At 28.9% G+C, this 21,787-nt stretch overlaps 3 protein-coding genes across 4 annotated transcripts; 1 reads left to right on the top strand and 2 right to left on the bottom strand.

Annotated features, from left to right (window-relative positions):
- The first annotated feature begins 202 nt into the window (after positions 1-202).
- On the top strand, positions 203-2,286 carry LOC114374131 (40S ribosomal protein S15a-1). 2 transcript variants are annotated; one of them, XM_028331733.1, is made up of 5 exons: positions 203-314; positions 518-658; positions 760-920; positions 1,750-1,866; positions 2,030-2,286. In XM_028331733.1, the coding sequence occupies exons 2-4, from the start codon at positions 526-528 to the stop codon at positions 1,846-1,848; spliced, it is 393 nt and encodes a 130-aa protein (XP_028187534.1). In that variant the 5' UTR covers positions 203-314; positions 518-525; the 3' UTR covers positions 1,849-1,866; positions 2,030-2,286. The 2 variants fall into 2 exon arrangements, with proteins under 2 accessions (XP_028187534.1, XP_028187533.1); XM_028331732.1 differs by lacking the exon at positions 2,030-2,286 and having other exon boundaries at positions 1,750-2,026.
- A 3,343-nt stretch (positions 2,287-5,629) lies between these two features.
- LOC114373862 (40S ribosomal protein S15a-1) lies at positions 5,630-7,666 on the bottom strand. Its single transcript, XM_028331417.1, has 4 exons — positions 7,530-7,666; positions 7,186-7,326; positions 6,924-7,084; positions 5,630-6,092 (listed from the first exon to the last, which is right to left on the bottom strand). The coding sequence occupies exons 2-4, from the start codon at positions 7,316-7,318 to the stop codon at positions 5,994-5,996; spliced, it is 393 nt and encodes a 130-aa protein (XP_028187218.1). The 5' UTR covers positions 7,319-7,326; positions 7,530-7,666; the 3' UTR covers positions 5,630-5,993.
- Positions 7,667-12,606: 4,940 nt separating this feature from the next.
- Positions 12,607-15,564, bottom strand: LOC114375099 (tryptophan synthase beta chain 1-like). Its single transcript, XM_028332847.1, has 5 exons — positions 15,155-15,564; positions 14,655-15,014; positions 13,460-13,893; positions 13,212-13,306; positions 12,607-13,108 (listed from the first exon to the last, which is right to left on the bottom strand). Exons 1-5 carry the CDS (start codon positions 15,473-15,475, stop codon positions 12,930-12,932), a joined length of 1,389 nt encoding a protein of 462 aa, XP_028188648.1. The 5' UTR covers positions 15,476-15,564; the 3' UTR covers positions 12,607-12,929.
- Between the last annotated feature and the right edge of the window lie 6,223 nt (positions 15,565-21,787).

Below are 21,787 nucleotides of genomic sequence, written 5' to 3'. Positions count from 1 at the left end.
ATATTAATATTGATATGAAATAAAATCATTTTGAATAAATCTCGGTTTAAAAATTATAATTCATTTATTTATATTAGAGACAATTGATTAATTTATTGAATGGGTGCAAAAATAAACCATCAACTCAGACATGTGTCATATTACAAGAAAAAAAAAAAAAGCACGGCCCAAGGTCCATTGAAAACACAGTCCGGCGGGCCCAAAAGCGAACCCGATGAAGAAGGTGTGATATGTATGTTATGCAAAACCCTAAACACATTAAGGTTTGGCTGTAACCCAGAGCTCCTTCGCCTCATCGATAGTTTCAAGTCTCGGTAAGATCTTCTTCCAACTCCGAAACTAGATCCCATTGATTGCTATTCTATTCTTGTCACTGTCGTATACTCCAACCTCCATTTAGATTCTCTTATGCAATTTTATTCCTGCTTTATGTTGTATCATGGAAAATGGTTTTAAGTAGCCGCTGAATGTGGAAATCGTTCGTTATAATTCATATATGCATTTTTGTTTGCTGTAGTTTTGACAATGGTGAGGGTTAGTGTGTTGAATGATGCTCTGAAGAGCATGTACAACGCCGAGAAGCGCGGGAAGCGCCAGGTCATGATTAGGCCATCCTCCAAGGTCATCATAAAATTCCTATTGGTCATGCAGAAGCACGGTATTGATTTGTTATGTAATATGAATTTGGCCTTGAATTGAATATAATAGGAATTGTTTTAGTGTTGTTGGCATGTTTTGTTATGGTGTGGTGCTTTGTAGGGTACATTGGTGAGTTCGAGTATGTTGATGACCACAGGGCTGGGAAAATCGTGGTTGAATTGAATGGGCGGCTGAATAAGTGTGGGGTTATTAGCCCTCGCTTTGATGTTGGTGTCAAAGAGATTGAAGGTTGGACTGCAAGACTACTACCCTCAAGACAGGTAACCTTAAAACCTAACCCTGATCAGTCACACCTTTGCCTTTGTCTTCCATATAGTTACCTCTTTAATTCTTTGCAATACACTACAAAGCATGAGTATTGTGTAAATTTGAAGAAACTACAGCTGTCGTCAGTCTATTTTTCTCCTAAAAAAATTACTTTAAATTGAAGAATATTTTTAAGAAATGTAACAATTAACCACTCCTAAACGTAGCTAACTTTTATTTTAAGCTTTCACTTTAGATACCAATGTATATTTAAGATGGTTAAATTCAACATGTTCATTGTTGCAATCTTTTTTTGTTGGTGTAAGTGTTTCTTCATTTATACATTGGTTATATAATTATAATGGCTCTCTGTAGGTTATAGTGTTTGGCCTGTTTTTTTTTAATCTTTTATCTTTAAAAGTAGTCAATTAGCTTTTGTTCATTAGCAAAAAAGCTACCTTTGTCTTCAAGAGCTTTCTTGAAATTGTGTCTTAAGCTCTCCTTCCAAAGGGAAGAGATGCACCAAAAAAAGTACCTTAAATTTAAAGAATGTCAACCTGTATCTGTATGAGGTATTGTTGTTTCCAGGACAGCAAAATAAGAATATTTCTTCTGTAAATTGAAGTACTTGTAGAATTTGTATAGTAAGTTGTTGAAAATTGGTTTTTGCTTGTTCTTTGATAAAATTTGCTCGTATTGTTTTTAAACTTTGATGTATATTAAGTTGTGTAGATGTGAAATTGCTAACCTATCTGTGATTAAACTTTATGTTGCCGTTATTCTCTTGTATGCATATGGTTTCTCCTGTTTGCCCCTAAACTTTGGTTGCTCAAAATGATGCAGTTTGGGTATATTGTCTTGACAACCTCTGCTGGTATCATGGATCATGAAGAGGCTAGGAGAAAGAATGTTGGTGGTAAAGTGTTGGGTTTCTTCTACTAGGCTTGCTTTTTGTTTGAGGTTCGCTCTGATTAAGTTTGAGATTCTCACTGGTTTTGATGGACCATGCTAGTTTGCTAGCGCCATAAGTATAGATAGCAAGAGTTTTAATTATTTTTTTTGTGCATTTTATTGTTTGTGAAGACGACTTGGTCACATTCTAATCTTTATTTCTTCATCACAGTTTTCTCATAACAAATCGGGTCGGCCAATTTTGTTTAACGGGTATGGACTTAAAATTTGCTGGGCATTAGCGATGTCCGATGCTTGGTGTTTGCCGCATCAGCGGACGGATATTGCATCATGTGCCTGTTTTAAAATTAATTTTGGCCACTGCAAATTGTATTTGGTAAATGTGGTTTCCAAAATTAATTAAGGTGGGTGTATTTGATTTGAGAATGGTGGAAGCCTTTCATTTTTCAATTGCATAGAATTAATTCCTTTTCTGTTTCACATAATTTATTATTTATAAATAAGGTATTTACATATAATTTATTTTTAATTTTTGATGTATTATTAGCCCTAACACAATCTTTTACTCAAGTCCAAATAAAGCAAAGTAGCTTTCACACCAAAACTTGGTCAGCCAAATCCATCCTCTTTTATTTTTATTTTTATATGCTATCCTTTTACTTATTGATATGTAAGTCAATCCTCTTTATTTGCAGAGTAAATAATTCATTATTATTTCTCCTCCTTTCACAAAAATGCAGTTAATAGATCCATGTGATTTGCTGCTTACTTGCAGAGTAAATAACTCAAAACCAATATTTTTTTTAATTGGATCAAACATGAAATCAGTCAAGATATTGATTCCAGATTCGACAGTTCAAACCGTAATCAAATTGGAATTAATAAAATAATAATGATTAATTTGTTTATAAAATTATATTAAATAAATATAATATCACTTTATAATAATAAAAACTACAACAAAAAATCATTTTTCAAATTCCTAACATTCAAATATACATGAAAGTTTAATCAATATATCATAAAACTTGAAGTTTAAGTTTTAACAGAATATAATAGTGTCAATAAACTAACAAGTTGGCATTTTAAAACAAAAAAGAAGTAATTAATTAGTATAGTATAAAAACTATCAAAATAAACGAAATATAAAATAATAAATTATGTTTTATAAGAAAATTTTAATATTAATTGATAAAATAATTTATGTTTTAAATATTCATTAATGTGTTTTTATTTATCTTTAAAATATTTATATTAATTTTTTTGAAAAAGTACCAATTCAACTAATTTCCAGCACTAGTTTTGGTTGATTTTTCATCGATTTGATCAGTTCTTGACTGTCTAAACAATTCAAAAATCCTCTGAATTTTTAGAATATTCAAAACGATCGTCAAATCAGTTCCCAGTCGAACTAGTCAAATTGTCTGGTGTGTTCCCTGTCGATTTTATTTTTTTAATTAAGTTTTTAATGATATTTTAAGTAAATATGTTAGATTTAGAGTTTAATTTGAAGAAAAAAAACATGCAAAACTAAGTGTTTTTTAAAATAGGAGATCAAAGTCACCAGAAAAAAAATAAGATCAAAATCTCTGATTTGAAATTATAAGAAAAACAAAATTATAATTTAATTTTTTTATAAAAATAAAAGAATTAGTAAAAGAGTGTATAAGAATTAAAATTATTACTACGAGATTGATGGCAAAAAATTTCTTCTAGACAACTAGATAAACAAAAAATAAATTTAATGATTATATAATGACATTTTAAAATAATCTTATATTGTCTTCTAATCATAATTTATTATTGGTATTACTTTTTAGGCAGTTTTTATAAAAAATTAATAAAATTATCATACAGTGCATAATTTTTCCTCATTAAAAAAATTGTCCAATTTTAGATACATGGGACAATAATCATGTGTGTATGTACAAACGAGAAATCTGTTATTGTGAAAAATAAAAACAATAAATGAGTCATATAATCATATTTTGGTGATCATGATTATAAGAGCTTCTATGTAAAATAGAAATAATTCTTTTTATTAAAATTGTAAATATTTTTTTAAAAAAAGTAACCATGTTTTCAAATTGAAAATCCTATTTTATAAAGTAACAATTTTTCAACCAATAATCATAAATCTGTTATTTGTTTTAAAAAATTGTATATATAAAGCACTAAAAAAAAATTTTTTTTCAAAAAAAATGTTGCATTTTATGGAGAGAGACAAAAAAAAAGATGAAACTCTAGAATGAGATCAAATTTGATTTAAAATGGGATGAAATTAAACCTGTTTTAAGAAACCTAGCTAATTGAAACTTTAATTTTAATATAAGGAGATGAAATTGAAACTTTAATTTTTTGTTATGGTCTTAAAACAAACTCAACCTTAGAAACAAGAAAAAAAATTTGAAAAACAATATACTAAAAATATATCATTTCAGGGTTAACATGTACGCGCCAAGGCTTTCACAGGTTGCAGATCCATCACCAGCACTTTTGGCTTCGTAGTTTGCAGATAGAGGATCACTTTTTAAGTCTTTCATGGCATACCTGAAGGATGCAGCCACCTCGATTTACCTGAAGGATCCATCAGCTTTTTTTCAACGCAGGATTTCAGGATCTGCTTTTAGAACGTTTGTGCAGTCAATGATCTCATCTTGATTTGTCTACAAAGGAGACACAGAAATGAGAATCAAGAAAAGGGTGAACAACATGAAACATGGTGATTAAGAATTCATTTTGTGGTAAAGAGTTTTAATCTAGGGGCACTTGGTTGCTGAGGGAGAGAGTGAAATAATTCTTCAGTGTTGGGTTCTTTTATAGTGTTGCTCATATTACATAATTAATTAATTAGTTATATTGTACATAATATGAATATACTATATTACTATAATTAAAATATATCAAATGAAACAGATAATTTCGTTAATTAGATTTTACTATATATAGTATTTACGGAAATATTCATCAACGAAATCCTTAAAAAGAGGGTAATATTTTCAAATCTTTATATTATAGACATACGGAAACAGTATTTTAAAAATTAAAATATAATATTAGAATGGTTAAAAAAATCAGATTGAAGTTCCTGTAATTGTTAATTTAACTGATTTTAGTACCTGTATTCAACAAATCTTTTAGATCCCTAACATTTTCTAAGTGTTATTTTTAAGTTCTTAACATTAACTCTAGCAAGTTAAGTGCTGATATGACTAACAAAAAATAAATATTTCAAAATTAAGATAATCAAAATATTTTTTGGTGCATAATTCAATGTAGTAACATATCATCTATCAATTTATATAAATAAGCTAAATGCATATAATTTGTTTTTATGAACAATGACTTTCTTGCTTTTAATGTACTTATTTTAATTTGCCAATTTACCTTTAACATTGTATGTTTAAAAAATAAAATTGTAATTTACTTCGATAATTTGGTTATGTTTTGCAGACAAAATCAACCATAGTGCTTTTGGTATATAAATAAAACGCATTTGCTTTCGGTATCTAAATAAACCATATTTGCTTTCGGTTAGATGATTTTGTCTTCAAAAATAATATTGCATTCTCCTTTTTAAAAATATCAAAATTATTTACCATATTTTTAACCATTTAAGTGAAATAATTTTTTTAATAAAAGCATTTAGTGAATTGAAAAGTAAGAATAATAAAAGTAATAAAAATCCCGGTTCATAATATATTTACAAATTAAAAACTTTAATTTTAAAAACCATATTTACCAAATACAATTCGCAGTGGCAAAAATTAATTTTAAAACAGACACATGATGCAATACCAGTCCGCTGATAAGGCAAAACACCAACCATCGAACATCGCTGGGGTGTTCTTTCTGCACATCCGGAATTGCTTCCTGCACTTCTCATATTGCTTCCTTAATGGAAGAAAACAATTGCAACAACGCCAATGACCATGTCAATTCTAAATACATACCCGTTAAACAAAAACGACCAACCCAATATGGAATGGAAAAAAAGTGATTAGAATGACCAAGTCGTTTTCACAAACAGTAAAATGCGCATGCTAGAATAAGGAAATAATAATAATTAAAACTCCTGCTCTCTATAACTTATGGCGCTAGCAAACTAGCACATGGTCCATCAAAACTGGTGAATCTCAAACTTCATCGGAGCGAACCTCAAACAAAAAGCAAGCCTAGTAGAAGAAACCCAACACTTTACCACCAACATTCTTTCTCCTAGCCTCTTCATGATCCATGATACCAGCAGAGGTTGTCAAGACAATATACCCAAACTGCATCATTTTGAGCAACCAAAGTTTAGGGGCAAACAGGAGAAACCATATGCATACAAGAGAATAACGGACAACATAAAGTTTAATCACAGATAGGTTAGCAATTTCACATCTACACAACTTAATATACATCAAAGTTTAAAAACAATACGAGCAAATTTTATCAAAGAACAAGCAAAAACCAATTTTCAACAACTTACTATACAAATTCTACAAGTACTTCAATTTACAGAAGAAATATTCTTATTTTGCTGTCCTGGAAACAACAATACCTCATACAGATACAGGTTGGCATTCTTTAAATTTAAGGTACTTTTTTTGGTGCATCTCTTCCCTTTGGAAGGAGAGCTTAAGACACAATTTCAAGAAAGCTCTTGAAGACAAAGGTAGCTTTTTTGCTAATGAACAAAAGCTAATTGACTACTTTTAAAGATAAAAGATTAAAAATAAAACAGGCCAAACACTATAACCTACAGAGAGCCATTATAACTATATAACCAATGTATAAATGAAGAAACACTTACACCAACAAAAAAAGATTGCAACAATGAACATGTTGAATTTAACCATCTTAAATATACATTGGTGTCTAAAGTGAAAGCTTAAAGCAAAAGTTAGCTACGTTTAGGAGTGGTTAATTATTACATTTCTTAAAAATATTCTTCAATTGAAAGTAATTTTTTTAGGAGAAAAATAGACTGACGACAGCTGTAGTTTCTTCAAATTTACACAATACTCATGCTTTGTAATGTATTGCAAAGAATTAAAGAGGTAACTATATGGAAGACAAAGGCAAAGGTGTGATTGATCAGGGTTAGGTTTTAAGGTTACCTGTCTTGAGGGTAGTAGTCTTGCAGTCCAACCTTCAATCTCTTTGACACCAACATCAAAGCGAGGGCTAATAACCCCACACTTATTCAGCCGCCCATTCAATTCAACCACGATTTTCCCAGCCCTGTGGTCATCAACATACTCGAACTCACCAATGTACCCTACAAAGCACCACACCATAACAAAACATGCCAACAACACTAAAAAAATTCCTATTATATTCAATTCAAGGCCAAATTCATATTACATAACAAATCAATACCGTGCTTCTGCATGACCAATAGGAATTTTATGATGACCTTGGAGGATGGCCTAATCATGACCTGGCGCTTCCCGCGCTTCTCGGCGTTGTACATGCTCTTCAGAGCATCATTCAACACACTAACCCTCACCATTGTCAAAACTACAGCAAACAAAAATGCATATATGAATTATAGCGAACAATTACCACATTCAGTGGCTACTTAAAACCATTTTCCATGATACAACATAAAGCAGGAATAAAATTGCATAAAAGAATCTACATGGAGGTTGGAGTATACGACAGTGAAAAGAATAGAATAGCAATCAATCGGATCTAGTTTCGGAGTTGGAAGAAGATCTTACCGAGACTTTAAACTATCGATGAGGCGAAGGAGCTCTGGGTTACAGCCAAACCTTAATGTGTTTAGGGTTTTGCATAACATACATATCACGCCTTCTTCATCGGGTTCGCTTTTGGGCCCGCCGGACTGTGTTTTCAATGGACCTTGGGCCGTGCTTTTTTTTTCTTGTAACATGACACATGTCTGAGTTGATGGTTTATTTTTGCACCCATTCAATAAATTAATCAATTGTCTCTAATATAAATAAATGAATTATAATTACTAAACAGAGATTTATTCAAAATGATTTTATTTTGCAAAAGGAAAGGTAAATCAGACAAGAAAATGAAAAAATGGGTGATAAATTAATGCCTATGTTAGCATTCGCTTTCCTCGAATTTAGTATGTGTTTGTTTGTCTGTTCAGCACCTCTCAAACGGACGTTAAAGTAACAATTTGTTATTTCTCGGTGTTTTAGAATGAATGCCCACTAATTTATAGAATAGTATTTATCTACGTAAATATTGCGTAAATATTGTTTGTATAACATTAGGATTCGATTTGAAATTATATTAATATACGTACAGGATAAAACTTTGCACAACTTTTTTTTTTATTGAATAGTATTTATCTCATTTTATTATAAATTAAATGTTTAATATAGAGAATCACGTTATCAATAAAATAAAGATTAGGGGACAATAAAGTGATTCTTATTAATTTATGATCAACTTCATTGATTTATTTCTTAACAAATCTTATTCTACTGGATAAATGAGTAATTAAATCTTTTTAGACTTGATTATAATATTTTTTAAAATTTTCAGGTCTTCACATGTGAAATTTATAGAATCTAATTTAGATATTACATGATTAAATTTCATTGAAACTATAAAATAAAGAATTGTTAATAGACTACATCCTCTACCTTCTTAAACATTCATGCATAATTGTCTTCATGATATAACCCATCTCTTGACTTTCATGATCACACAAGTTTTATAAAAGAGTGATGCTATTTGGTACAAATAAAACCTTGCACGAAATGTAATATCTAAGGCTGAGATATTTTTAAATAGAATTTAGTTAATAAAGTTGATCGATAAAATAAACGGTTGGGATTTCTTACAAATCAACATTCGACTCTTTTCAAGAATTTTTTTTCGTAACACCTATCATTTCCCTTTATAAAAACTCATTTATTTAGATTTTTTAAAGTAATTCCATTTCATGTTTTTTCTTAAAAATAAGCTACTTATTTTTTTTAAAAGAGCTGGTAAAAGAATTATATAAAACAAAATTTGGCTCAACTTTTCCTCTTAAGGAGAAGAGAAGTAAAAAAGAATAAACTATGTTAAACATTTTAAAAATTATCCATATGTAAAACAATTTATGTATTCTTAACTATTTAAATCAGTATTAAATGTAAACAACATTTTATTAATAAAATATCTTTCATTAATGACTTTTCTTTAACTTTTTTACACCTTAATCAATTTTTATTTTATTTTTTTATAGGAGATGGTTCCGACTTTTCATTCTAAATCAAGGTTGGATAGAAGTAGGAATATTGTCAAAGAACTACTACAAGTGCTAGACATCAATACCTTTTGTTAGAATATTGACAACATTGTTAGCTTGTCTAGCTCAAAGCTCACCTTAGAATTTATAATAGTAGGAAGATTGATTGTAGACCTCGCCAAAATGACATGAAACTCAGAAGTTCATGTTGAGATGTTAGTTAAGCTATCTATAACAGTGCTATAACCGAGCTGTAATATATCCAGTTAATAGCTTGGTGTAAGGCACATGCTTCTGTTCATGTGGTTTTGGTACTCCATTAAAAAAGCGTTTATATTTGTGAAAAACGGAGCGTCAAGGTTGCAATATTTCAGCATAGTTGGAGCTCGATGTTTATGTTGCTGGTCCGATCCCTGTTGTGAGGTGACCATTCCAGAAGGAACTGGTCGGAGATGTTAAATGATACTGAAGGAGATGTCTATTTTCTAAAATAATTTAAAGTTCTTACGTCTCTTTCCGCTATGAACTCATCCTCTCTCTTTCCGTTAGGCTGCATGCGTGTTGCAAGAAATATTTTGTGATTATAAGATATTGAGTATGGGACATTAATTAATTGCTGATGCCTTGTCATTGACAAGAATGGCACATACTTCAGAAAATGTACTATACAGGACTGTTGTCACTGTGACATTAATACGATAATACTTTTATTTATAAAAAATAAATAAATATTTAAACTTGTGCTTATCACAACATAGTTTGTACTGGAAATAATTTGAACCCGACAAGAAAATAAAGCAACAAAAAAAACATGATAAGTGGGGCTTTTTTAACAAAAGAGGGGTAATTTTGTTTTAAAATTATCAAATGGAGGCGTTTAAGGGTAAGCGGTAAAATTCACCACGACTTTAAATGCTTGTAAGACTTTAATAGACTTTTACGTTTATTTTTTTTATAAAAAAAATACTCGGGATGAAGTCCTATGTTAATTTGGGATTTCTGATTTTTTTTTTTAACTTTCGAACCCCAAAGTCATATAAAAAACCCAACGACTTCAGAATATTATTTTTTTAATTACGTTGAAGTCGTGACTCAACCTTCAAACTAGTATTTTTTTTTTAAAAAACTATCCCGTCTGATAATTTTTTAAAAATATTATCCCCTTTTTGTTGAGCATGCATAAAAAGGGCACACAAGTCAAACAGGGAATAATACAACGGAAAATCTGAGAATATAGGAAACCTATATTTGCAATAAATAGAGTGATGTAATTTTTGTTTGGATACATATATTAAAGAATTGATTTTTCCATTCAAAAATGTTTGAAAAGTAACTATCCATATTGGTTTTGGGTGTGTAATTAATTACAAGATGGGTATTAGTTTTTTTTGTTTGGAATCACTCTAATTAGACTCTTAGGCTTCTTAGTGGTAGTCAAGATATCTTTATAAATTTCAATCCTTTAGATCGGTCGGTTATGAAATTAATATTTAATCGAAAATTAATCACACTTAAAATTTATTATTTTTTCCTAAAAGTATATTATGCGAGTGAAATTCATGTTCCCTAACTCAAGTATTACTTGTTTGTAGATGTCTTTTACATTTTAATTTACCAGAATGACAATGCGTAAATCCCAAGTGTCTCAATGATTAAGGAGTTAGCTAGTTACTTACCAAATTATTAACATATCGTATGAACCAACGTCATAATTAATATACTAGTCAATATAATAATACTTATATATTATGAACCAAGCAATAGCACAATTCTTTTTGGTGAATAGCAAATAATATAATTGGGTCGGCTTAAAAATAAAATAACTAAAATTTGAATTTTAAATTTATCAACATTTGTTGCTAATTTTTTAAAATAAAAAAGGTGACATGTTATCTGTAAAATCTCACATATCACTTTTTTTAAAAGTAAAAAAAAAAGATTCATTTTTTGTGTTTATGCCTCATTTTTTGTTGGGCTGATCATGAATAACCAATATAATAACACTTATATTATGAATCGTGCAATAACACTTACATACTAATAACCAGTCAATATAATAACACTGGTTTTATGAACCAACAACACCAAATATAATGCTAACCGAATAACCTTACAAGATGCTAAAACAACACTAAATATAGCCAATTAAGGTGCAGGACTAAACGAGTTCATAAAGGAAACAGAAACGAAGAATCATAGCAGCAAACAAACTGTTGGCAATGGTCACAGATAACTATTTCTATTACTAATTGCAGAAAAAAATAAAGACACTAAACTCGATGAGAATTAGCTGCCAATCTTATCCCCGGCATGTATATGTATAATGGATACAATAGCTAATTATAATGGAAGAGTTTGTTATAACAGAATTGCTAATATGGCCTAACTGAATTTGTGGTAACAACCCAGTAGTGGAAACAGTAGGCTGTTGCTATTGCTATCACAAACTCACAAAAACAATTTATAAGCACTTAATTAAACCAACAGAAACAAATGGTGGAAGCTACATGTGGAGAAAAATGAACCAATTAAGGGGACCACAACAGCCAGATAAATGGCAAAAGTCAGATCCGACAGTGCCTTTTTCCTTTTATTTTAGGGTCTTGATTGATTTTTAGACAATATATATATATATATATATATATATATATATATATATATATATATATATATATATATATATAAACATCTTATTCATTATCTTATTTTTTTATATTTCACTTCTTATCATATATATCAATTATATTTTTTTGTGAAATAAAATATCTCTTGATCAAAAATTAAATATTAATCTCATAAGATATTAAGATTCGTTTAAGAGATTATATCTTTTAATAAATATTTTTTTATACATGTGGAAGAGAGATTAAATTCATATCATACTTTATTAATTCATATCACTTATTATGCAATTATCTATCTCTCTAATTTCTTCTTATTTCTCTCTTTTTAAGTGTAGGTACTTTTAGATGAGTAAGTATATTTTTCTTTTCTTTTATGAATGAATGTGTTGTGATCTGTGTACCCCGCGTGAGTTGTGTGCGAGTGAGGTACTATTCCGAGAAAGAGTAAAACGAAAGAGTGATTGGAGTGTCTGCTCCGTGCAGTGATAAAGAATCTTAGAGGACTGGAGAGACTTCTATGTTGTGATTGTCAAAAAAACAATACATTCGAGTAGGAGAGAATAGTGTCAAAAACACTTTATCCTAAGCTAGTTTAAAAATTTGCTTTCTCACTCAACTAATCTACGAAAGAGTATTAAATCTAAACCTCATCTCATCTAGTATTAGAAGATGACTTGATCTCAAAATTAATAATAATAATAATATATCTCTTCCATTAGTATATAAGAAACAAAATAAATCAATAAAGAGTGACATAGGTGATAGCAACTTATGTATTTTAATTAAGTACTTCAAGATTTTAAGTCTTAGTTGACTTTTGTGTATAAAAAAATTATGTTGGAATGAATTAATCATGACTTTCGGTTATATCAATATATGATAATAAAAAAAAAAGATAACAAGAAAAAAATATAACCAATTTATATTAATTCACTCCAAAAATCTAGGGCTATGTTGGGTCCTTGAACAATAATTGAATATTTTCATTATCATTTCTTTCTTTTTACAAGATAAAGATTTGTCACTGAATATCTTCTTACACAAATCTCTCTAAAGAGTTTAATACTTTCCTTTAATCCCTTTTTCACAGTAACATGAATAAATATCTGATGATAGTTAATGACGGTGAAAATAATTATTTACCGAGGCCACTTCCTAGCCTTTAACAACGTATGAATCGTGTAGTTTTTATTTATATATAGCATTTATAGTATTCATCGTAAGCTAGGTCAAATCGTTATTTAACACAGGTCTTCATCCATCTTTGTTATTCCTTGTCAAATATATATTCCCCGATTGAAGACTATTGCTGCATCCTTATCTCCTCGCCCACTACAATTCACAACAACCTTAGTACCATTGCATAGAGTAGGGACCAATTTATCTAAGATAGCCAATGCATGTGCGGCCTCCAAAGAGGGAAATATGCCCTCTAATTTGCATAGTCTTTGGTACGCTGCAAATTTTATCAGTAGAATAATTAATAACCGTTATAGTTGGAGTTTTTTACTTTTCACAACTCAAATGAAAAAAAAAAAGTGCCTATGTTTTTGGCGTACCATCAAGAGCCTCTTCATCATTTGCAACGCAGAATTCCGCACGCCCGCTTTCTTTAAGGAAGCTTAACTCTGGACCAACTCCTGGATACTCCATCCTGTGAATTAAAAGAATACCAATGTCAATTTCAAAGATGTGTACCCGATTCATGAATTTCTTAACTTAAGAGAGATATACGAACAATGTTTTACTAAAAAGAAATTGAGTACGTATAGTAGAATTTGAATTCTGGGAACTATTAATTACTAACCCAGCAGCGATGGAATGTGGATGAATAATTTGACCATCTTGGTCCTGCAGTAAATAGCTGATGGCTCCATGGTACGCACCCACTTCTCCTGTGGTCAACGTTGAAGAATGCTTTCCACTCTCCAAGCCCAAACCCCCAGCCTCAACTCCAACGAACCTCACATCTTTGTCTGCTATAAACTCATGAAACAGACCCAAAGCGTTTGACCCAGTCCCTACGCTGGCAACAAGAACATCTGGCTTCCCACCCCATTTTTCCAATGCTTGCATCCTCGTTTCTTTCCCTATCACTGACTGAAACTCCCGAACCATGGTTGGACACGGGTGTGGTCCCACCGCTGAGCCACTCAAGTGGTACCTGTTTTCCAAATCCCCTACCCAATACCGAAACGCCTCTGATGCTGCATCTGTGAACCCTCCATCTACTGCTTCAACCTATATACATATATATTAATTCATTAATCTCACCACCATTATATAACTTACTTGTATTAGTATATGAAACCCACTGTGATTCAGTTTGATTTAATCATTCGTCAGAAAATTATTCTAATCAAATTTATAAAACATGTGATTTAGTTTGATTACAATAAAATTTGTGATTGAATTTTATTTTCATTTAAAATAAAATTTGAATCAAATCAAACTAATATTTTATGATTTGATTGGGTGAAAAATTTTATTATTTTTATTAATTATTATTTTGTTGAAATTTATATATATATATATATATATATATCTTTTAAATTAAATTGTATTAAAAATTATTAATAATAATTTATGAAACTTATTAATATTTTAAATTTTTATAATAAAAATCTATCAAATTTTTATCTATTAAAAAATTATTTAAAACAAAAAATAATATATATTATATAAAATTTATATATATAACACTATAAAATATTATGAAATTTAAATTATATACACATAAAACACGTACCATTAAAGTAATATAACTATTATTATAAGTGTTGTGATTTTATTTAATTTAATTCGGTTTTAAAAATACAACCACAATCTAAATTAAATCAATTCATTTGGAAAAATAATCATTCAAACAAATTCAAAAAAAATTAATTTGATTTTTTTTATTGTTTTTAGCCGTTTAATTTTATTTTGGATCCGTTTAAATTTTAAGGCCCCGAAGAATAAAAAGAGAAATTGAGGGTATATATGTATTTTAATTTATATACCTGAGCTCCCAACAACTTGATCAACCTCACATTTGAATATTGTCTGTGGATGTCTTTGTCGGCCATGAAGACGGTGCAGTCCAAAGCAAGTTTTGCGCAAGCTGCAGCTGTTGCAAGGCCATGTTGTCCAGAGCCAGTGGCGGTGACGACGCTTTTGCAGCCCATGCGCTTAGCAATCATGGCTTGAGCAAGAGCGTTGTTCATCTTGTGAGAGCCACTGTGGTTGAGATCCTCTCTCTTTAAGTATATGTCAGGCCCCTTCCCATTATTCACGCTCTTGTAATACTCCGACAATCGCTTTGCATGATACAGAGGTGTCTCTCTCCCCGCATAGTCTCTTAATGCCTCCGCTAGCTCTGCCTGTAGGTACAAGTACAACCATTCAAATCAACATTTTTAATTAAGAATTGTTCAATATATAGTTATTAATTAAATTTAGTTGCAAGAAATTAATATAATATTTATTTTGTTCTTGTTAAAAGATCGATATATTAATTAACCTGAAAAGCATGATCACGGAGGGCGTTTTTGAACTCTGCTTCGAGCTGGGTCAAAGAAGCTACAAGTGTCTCAGGTACAAACTTGCCACCAAACCTACCAAACTTTCCACTAGTGGTGGAGGGGATGATGAAGTCTTTGTTCTTGATGGAGGGTGTAGGTGGGGGCACATGGCTAATTGTCAACTCAGGAACCTTAGTCTTAAAGGGTTCCTGATGAGTAGTGAGCACAGCGGAGATGGCGCGCCCTTTCTCATCTATCGACAACTGCCTTGTTCTGGAATGGCAGCTAACAATTGCCCCTTGCAATTTGTTCGCCATCATCTTCTTTCTGTGTTTCTGTGCGTGAGTGACAACTTAATCAGAGAGAGCTATTATTGTGTGTATGTGTTTTTCACAGTATAAATTGTCCATCTCATGACATGCCACATTTATACTGAGGCTGGGTTCATGTTACCGTGTTTTCATGATCTGTAACAATCTTTCAAACCACTTAAGTATTTTAAACGTGTTTCACCGATGAGGAATGTCCCTTACAGTAAGAGAGAAACTAGTTTAAATCCCAACCCTTCAATTTTATTTTTCGATGGTTCCATTCACAAATTCTAGACTAAAAAAATATAAAACTAAAATAAAATATATTTTATAATATATATTTCATAATAAATAATTTTAATTTAAATATCATATCATTTTGAGTAACAATCTTTCATACCACTTAAGTATTTCAAACGTGTTTCACGGAGGATGAATATTAATCGAGCTGAATATTGATATGACTCAAAATGCAATTCAAATATCTTCTCAAAATACATTAAATACTTATATCTAGTTTAAACTTCAAACCAATCAAAATTTGTGAGACAAGACGGATGATGAATATTTCTATCTCAAAAAATTTAATATATCATTTAACTAATGCTAAGAGCATTTTCAAATGAGTGAAATTTAAGTAATTTATTTTAAATAACATAGTTAAGCAACTTATATATATTTTATTTCAATAGTATAGTTTTAAGCAATTTTTAAATTATTTTCTTTAAATGATCATTAAATAACAAAAGAATTAATTTTTACTTATAAACAATTGAAGTTTAATTTTAAGTAACATAATATGATAGGTAGATCATCGATCTCTAATAAATCGTAAAAAAAATAAGCAACAATATTTAAAAATAAGTAACTATTTAAGCCATCAACGTTAGAGATGCTCTAAATGTTAATGAGTGTACGTGATTATATTTTTCCTTTATTAGTTCACACTTTTTTTAATAATACTTGTAGTTTTTTTAAATGAGTTTTTTTTTAAACTTTTTTTCCACTAAATAACACCAAAACAAAATATAACGATAAAAAATATTGAAAAAAATTCTTGAGTATGTGTTTAGATATGTGTTTATAAAATTAATTTTGAATAATCTTGATTTTTAAAACTGATTCTAAGTAAATGTTAGTTTTTATTAATGTGATTCTTTTTGGATTATAAATATTAGAAAATTAATTTGGATACATAATATTATTTAAAAATTAATTATTATCAAAATTGATTTTGAGTGTCTAGTTATATCAAAATAACTTGACCCTAATTAAATATTTACATGGAACAAATTAATAACATGACTTGAGTTAATTAATGTTGATGCAAAATCTACTTCTAATAGTTAGTAGTTTCAACGAGACTTGGGTTAAAGTGTGTGTTTGATTTCATGGACTTTTTTAGAATCTTGTTGAAATACCCACTAATGTAATTTTAGTTAAATTTTTACATTTAATTTCACATTATAAAATTCATTTTGGATGGAGTGTATAATTGATTTTGAGTTAAATTTATTTAAATAATGTATATGCTAGATAAAAAAAAATATTGTAAATGTTACCAGTGACTTATGTTTATCATAAAAACATTTAAATATACAACTATGTCACTTTAAAATTAATTCTAATTATAATTAATTTTGCAGAATTAATTAATTAAAAAATAATAATTTTATTAACGTTGATTTAAACACATTAAGATTTGAAATTATATTTCCAACACAATACCAAAAATCATAATTATTGAAAGAATTATGTTTGATTATAAGAGTAAACTCAAATAGAGACTTTTAAAATGTTAATTGAAACACTGAGATATCTTGTGTTTGATAAAAAATAAATAGAAACTTATTAGCTTTTTTTTCACTAATTTATCAACTATTGTTTCCAAACATAACTCAGATTGTTTAGTGCGCATATGCACTAGCTAATTGTGGGGCAATGGGAGATTAAGCTCTGGGGATTCTGTATGATCATCCATTGTCAATTGATAGTTTGTTGCTAGCTAACTCGATGGGTTTGTCTTACCAAAGAGGATAGGCTAGTTTGTTTGGTTTATTTTTTGTTTCCCTGTCTCAGTTGTTGCGTGATTCTTCTATCTTTTGTGTAACTCTTATCATGTACTTTCAAACTTTACTAAAAGAACATTCAATAGCACTTAGCTAACCTCCAACCAATAGATGTTAAAGGATTTTTTAAAAAAAAAGAGAGAGACAAAATTAAGTTTTTTTTATTATAATTATGACATTAGTATGATTTCTATTAATTTTGTTTTTGATTAATTTTCATTAGAGAATATGATGACCATAATACTTATATTAGGGTGTTCTCTTAATCATATTTTTTTAATAATATTTGAATTTAAGATTTTATTTAAAAAAATCTGTATCACTTAGATGAATAATTGACTAATAATCAATCATGCCAGAGATAAGTAGAAAGAGAAAAAATGATAAATATCATATATGATGGAATGAAAAAAGGAAATGTGAGGGATTTGAAAAGGAAAATGAAGTATGAATATCATTATTCGAATTTAGAACATGTTTTAATCATTCCAATTGATATTTAAATCAGGAATGGTCAACACAATCTTAATTGATATTTCATTTATAACGTGGCTGTATGTTTTTTGTTTTTCTATGATGCTTCGCAATAGCCTACACTAACCTTAAATTGTCTTGGTCTTCAATTATTTGTCCGGAGACTGGATGGATCTATTGGGTAAAGTGTTTTTATCCTGCTTTCCGCCACGTGCATGCAACTACCGAGCAATTCGAAATGTTTACGGATAAGGGGTATTTTTATTCAAAATTATAGATTTAAATCAGGGACGGTCAACACAATCTTAATTGACGTTTCATTTATAACGTGCCTATATGTTTTTTTTTTTTTCTCTAAGGATTTTTTGTACTGCCCGCGCTAACCTTAAAGTTGTCTTGACCACACATTTCGCCATCAATTATTTGTCCGGAAAGTGGTTGGATCTATCGGGTATAGTATTCTTATTTTGCTTTCCACCGAGCAATTCCAAATTACATAAATAAGGGGCATTTTTTATTCAAAATTATATAAATGGATAATTTTTATTAAAAAAAACTACATATAGACAAGTCATGTTTTAAAATACTATTTTTATTCTATTTTAAATAAATTGTATTTGTTTTAAATATAAAAAAAAATGATAGGAAAAGTCGTGATTTGAAAGCCAAAACTTCCTTACACACGGGAACACCATATATGAGCCTACTTGAAGCAGCCCATTGGCTTGTTTGTGGAGCTTGGAATTAACAAACCAGTTGTTGGTCCTCTCACCAGTGATTCCTTATGTCATACCGAGTTTGACCCTCTCTTCTGTCATTGCAAAGCTCAACATACCAAAACATTCAAAACTACTTGGTTAGTTTGCTCTCAAGACAAGTAAATTTCGTCGCTTATTCTCTTATAAAAATGTTAAGATTATATGTTAACAATCATATTGTTTTTTATCTTATTAAACGTGTATTGACTCACTCATTTAAAATGAAATGCAATAAATTTATCTTTGTAAAAAATAATGTTACTTTTTTATAAATAGAAGTAACTCCTAATTTACTCTTTAAAATGAGCTTATTATTAAGGAATTTAAATTCTCTAAAATAATTATTGAGTAAGATAAATAACCACAGTTGTTAATAAAATATAAATAATTGTTTTTACCGGAAAAATATGAATAACTGTTATTTTAATATATTCATAACTTATTATATATGTACGGCGTACACCCAATATCATCTTTTTTTTTCAAGTACTAAGATTTATTATTTTATAAATGAAGCATATCATAACGCATGAGATATTAATCAAATCCAAATAAATTGGCTTAAACTCTTAAGCATATTACTTTTGCGAAGTATTGTTGATTTAAGTTAAATATGATAAAAGAATGAAAACAAACAAGAAGTCTTAAGTATGAATAAATCTGAATTAAGAATTAATCTTATAGTTAATGTAAATGATCAAAATTATATCTCAGGCATCATCAAGGAATCAAAAGTTCTAATTAGAATGATTAAAAAAAATAAACTTTATCAAAATCGTAATAATTTTTTTTTATCATATCTTTGTTTTATTATTTTTCTGTATGAAATGGATGAGGTTATGAATTTGAATTAGGTTGCTATTTGACTTAAATTGATAGTTGAGTAAACTGATTTTTTTACTGCTTAAATTTATTGATTTCAATTGAGACTTTGGTGTGCTTATATGCACAAGCATTGTTGACATTACCTACAAAGATATTTTCACCTTCAAGTCAGTAATAATCTCACTAGAGTGACAAGGTGTAATTAATGCCTGTATTTCACAGTGACCAGGGGCGGACCAACTTATAGTGAAAAGGGCCTTGTCTCCTCTGATTTTTTAAAATTTTATTTTTTGATATATATATATATATATATATATATATATATATTAATATTAAATTAATTGCTTTTATTTGAAGACTTTGCTTATAAAAAACCTAATTATTAAGTTATACACTAATATATTATTGGTCTAAGTAGTAATGGACTTAAGTAATATCTTAAATTCAAGTATTGTGGGTGTGAAAAAAACATAATTAAAAAAAGAGATCAAATAAAAGTGGGCAAATAGGGGTTTTTTTTACAAATTTTTTAATAATTAATAAAGTTAATAAATATTTCATACCAATGACACAATGTAATAAAAATAAGGTTAAATTAGTTATTTAGTCTTTTAATATATTTTTTTAGATTTAATTTGGTCCTCTAGCTTTTTCTGGGTTCAGTTTATTCCTTAAATTTTTTAAATCGATTCAATTTAGATCTTAAATCTAAATTGTAAAAAATCACATCTTATGCTAATTCAAAACCGGTATTAAATGGTTTTAAAGTGTCATAAAATGAATATTTCCCAAAAAATAAATTAATTTTAAAAATTAGATGATCAAAATGAACAAAAAAAATTAAAGAACAAAATTGAATCACTTTTAAAAATTAGAGGGTCGAATTGAATTTTAAAAAAAAATAAAGAGCCAAATTGAACATAAATAATAAATTAGAGGAAAAAAATAATTTAACCTAAAAAGAAATATTAAATTATAGGAGGCATTCGTTGAAATTCATTTTAATAAATTATTTTATTTTTTCTTATAAATAAATAATTAATGCAAAATTTTTATTATAAAATTATTTGGATTTATATTTGATCCTTCAAAATTTCTTTGGATGGATCCCACATAGTGACATTGCTGTTGTATATATAAATACATGATATGGGATTCAAACATTTCCTCTAAAAAAAGGATTGAATCCTTATCACATGGTCTAATGTTTCTTGTAGGTGATTATATATTACTTTAGTGTCATAGTGTGAACTTGTAACAACAGTGATGGATTCAAGATTTTAAGATAGTGGATGCAAATTATAAAAAATAAAATGAGTGGGTTCAATTATATAAATATAAATAAAATAAAATATAAAAATATAAAATTTTATTTATAAATTTAGTAAATTTTAAAAAATGAGGGATGCAAGTACACACCCTCACAGCTATGTAGGTTCACCACTATGTAACAATCATACTCTCAATGATGACTACGATCAAAACTTCCTCAAGACATAGTCTTCATGACAATATCATCTCAGTTTGGCTTATATTCACACAAAAAAAAAATGAGTTATGCTTAAGTAGGTATATGTTCACTATGTAATAATTGCCCTAGCTTGGAATTCGTGCAAGCCATGGATATCGAGTTATTCCTTTGATCTCAATTATAAAAAAATGCTTTTTTTAATTTAAATAAAAAAATAATTAATTTCGTCTTATTTAATGAGATTATCTTCAAAGTTCAAAATATCATTAACTTAAGATCAAATGACATATCTAATCTCTTATCTGAGTTTTTTTTTGTTCAATTTAATACTTTATCTTTTAAAAATATCACTTTGGTTATTTATCTTAATTAAAAACTTTGAAGTAATCATTTTGTCAGCATAAATCTAACATCGTCAATAATATAAAGTTATTGGTAACTAAAAACTATCACAAAATATTTATTTTTTTCTCTAAACATGTTCATTCCGTAAACGTGAGAACAACTTCTAAGAACTCAAATGAAGAATATAATTCAAAACCCCAACCTAAAACAAGAGCAAAACTTACAACAAGTCAAAAATCACAAATCACAACCCCAAATCAAAAATCCTAAATCCTATATCACAAATCAAAAACCCCTATCATAAATCACAACCCCAAATCACAAATTCATCTCAAGTTACAATAGTTTTAAAAAGAGAGGTTCCGTTGGAGGAGATTGA

This window comes from Glycine soja, chromosome 11 (assembly GCF_004193775.1).
Source record: "Glycine soja cultivar W05 chromosome 11, ASM419377v2, whole genome shotgun sequence".
In the NCBI taxonomy this organism is placed as follows: Eukaryota; Viridiplantae; Streptophyta; class Magnoliopsida; order Fabales; family Fabaceae; genus Glycine; species Glycine soja.
The sequence above is the reverse complement of the archived record's forward strand: the minus strand, read 5'-3'. Positions and strand labels throughout refer to the sequence as shown.

Excerpts from the sequence above, each read along its gene's own strand:
- LOC114374131 (XM_028331733.1), top strand. The coding sequence starts at position 526 with ATGGTGAGGGTTAGTGTGTTGAATGATGCTCTGAAGAGCATGTACAAC. Across the intron at positions 659-759 it reads ATTGGTCATGCAGAAGCACG|GGTACATTGGTGAGTTCGAG; the intron begins GTATTGATTTGT and ends GGTGCTTTGTAG. Across the intron at positions 921-1,749 it reads GACTACTACCCTCAAGACAG|TTTGGGTATATTGTCTTGAC; the intron begins GTAACCTTAAAA and ends AAAATGATGCAG.
- LOC114373862 (XM_028331417.1), bottom strand. The coding sequence starts at position 7,318 with ATGGTGAGGGTTAGTGTGTTGAATGATGCTCTGAAGAGCATGTACAAC. Across the intron at positions 7,085-7,185 it reads ATTGGTCATGCAGAAGCACG|GGTACATTGGTGAGTTCGAG; the intron begins GTATTGATTTGT and ends GGTGCTTTGTAG. Across the intron at positions 6,093-6,923 it reads GACTACTACCCTCAAGACAG|TTTGGGTATATTGTCTTGAC; the intron begins GTAACCTTAAAA and ends AAAATGATGCAG.
- LOC114375099 (XM_028332847.1), bottom strand. The coding sequence starts at position 15,475 with ATGATGGCGAACAAATTGCAAGGGGCAATTGTTAGCTGCCATTCCAGA. Across the intron at positions 15,015-15,154 it reads TCCGTGATCATGCTTTTCAG|GCAGAGCTAGCGGAGGCATT; the intron begins GTTAATTAATAT and ends TTGTACCTACAG. Across the intron at positions 13,307-13,459 it reads CCACATTCCATCGCTGCTGG|GATGGAGTATCCAGGAGTTG; the intron begins GTTAGTAATTAA and ends TTTAATTCACAG.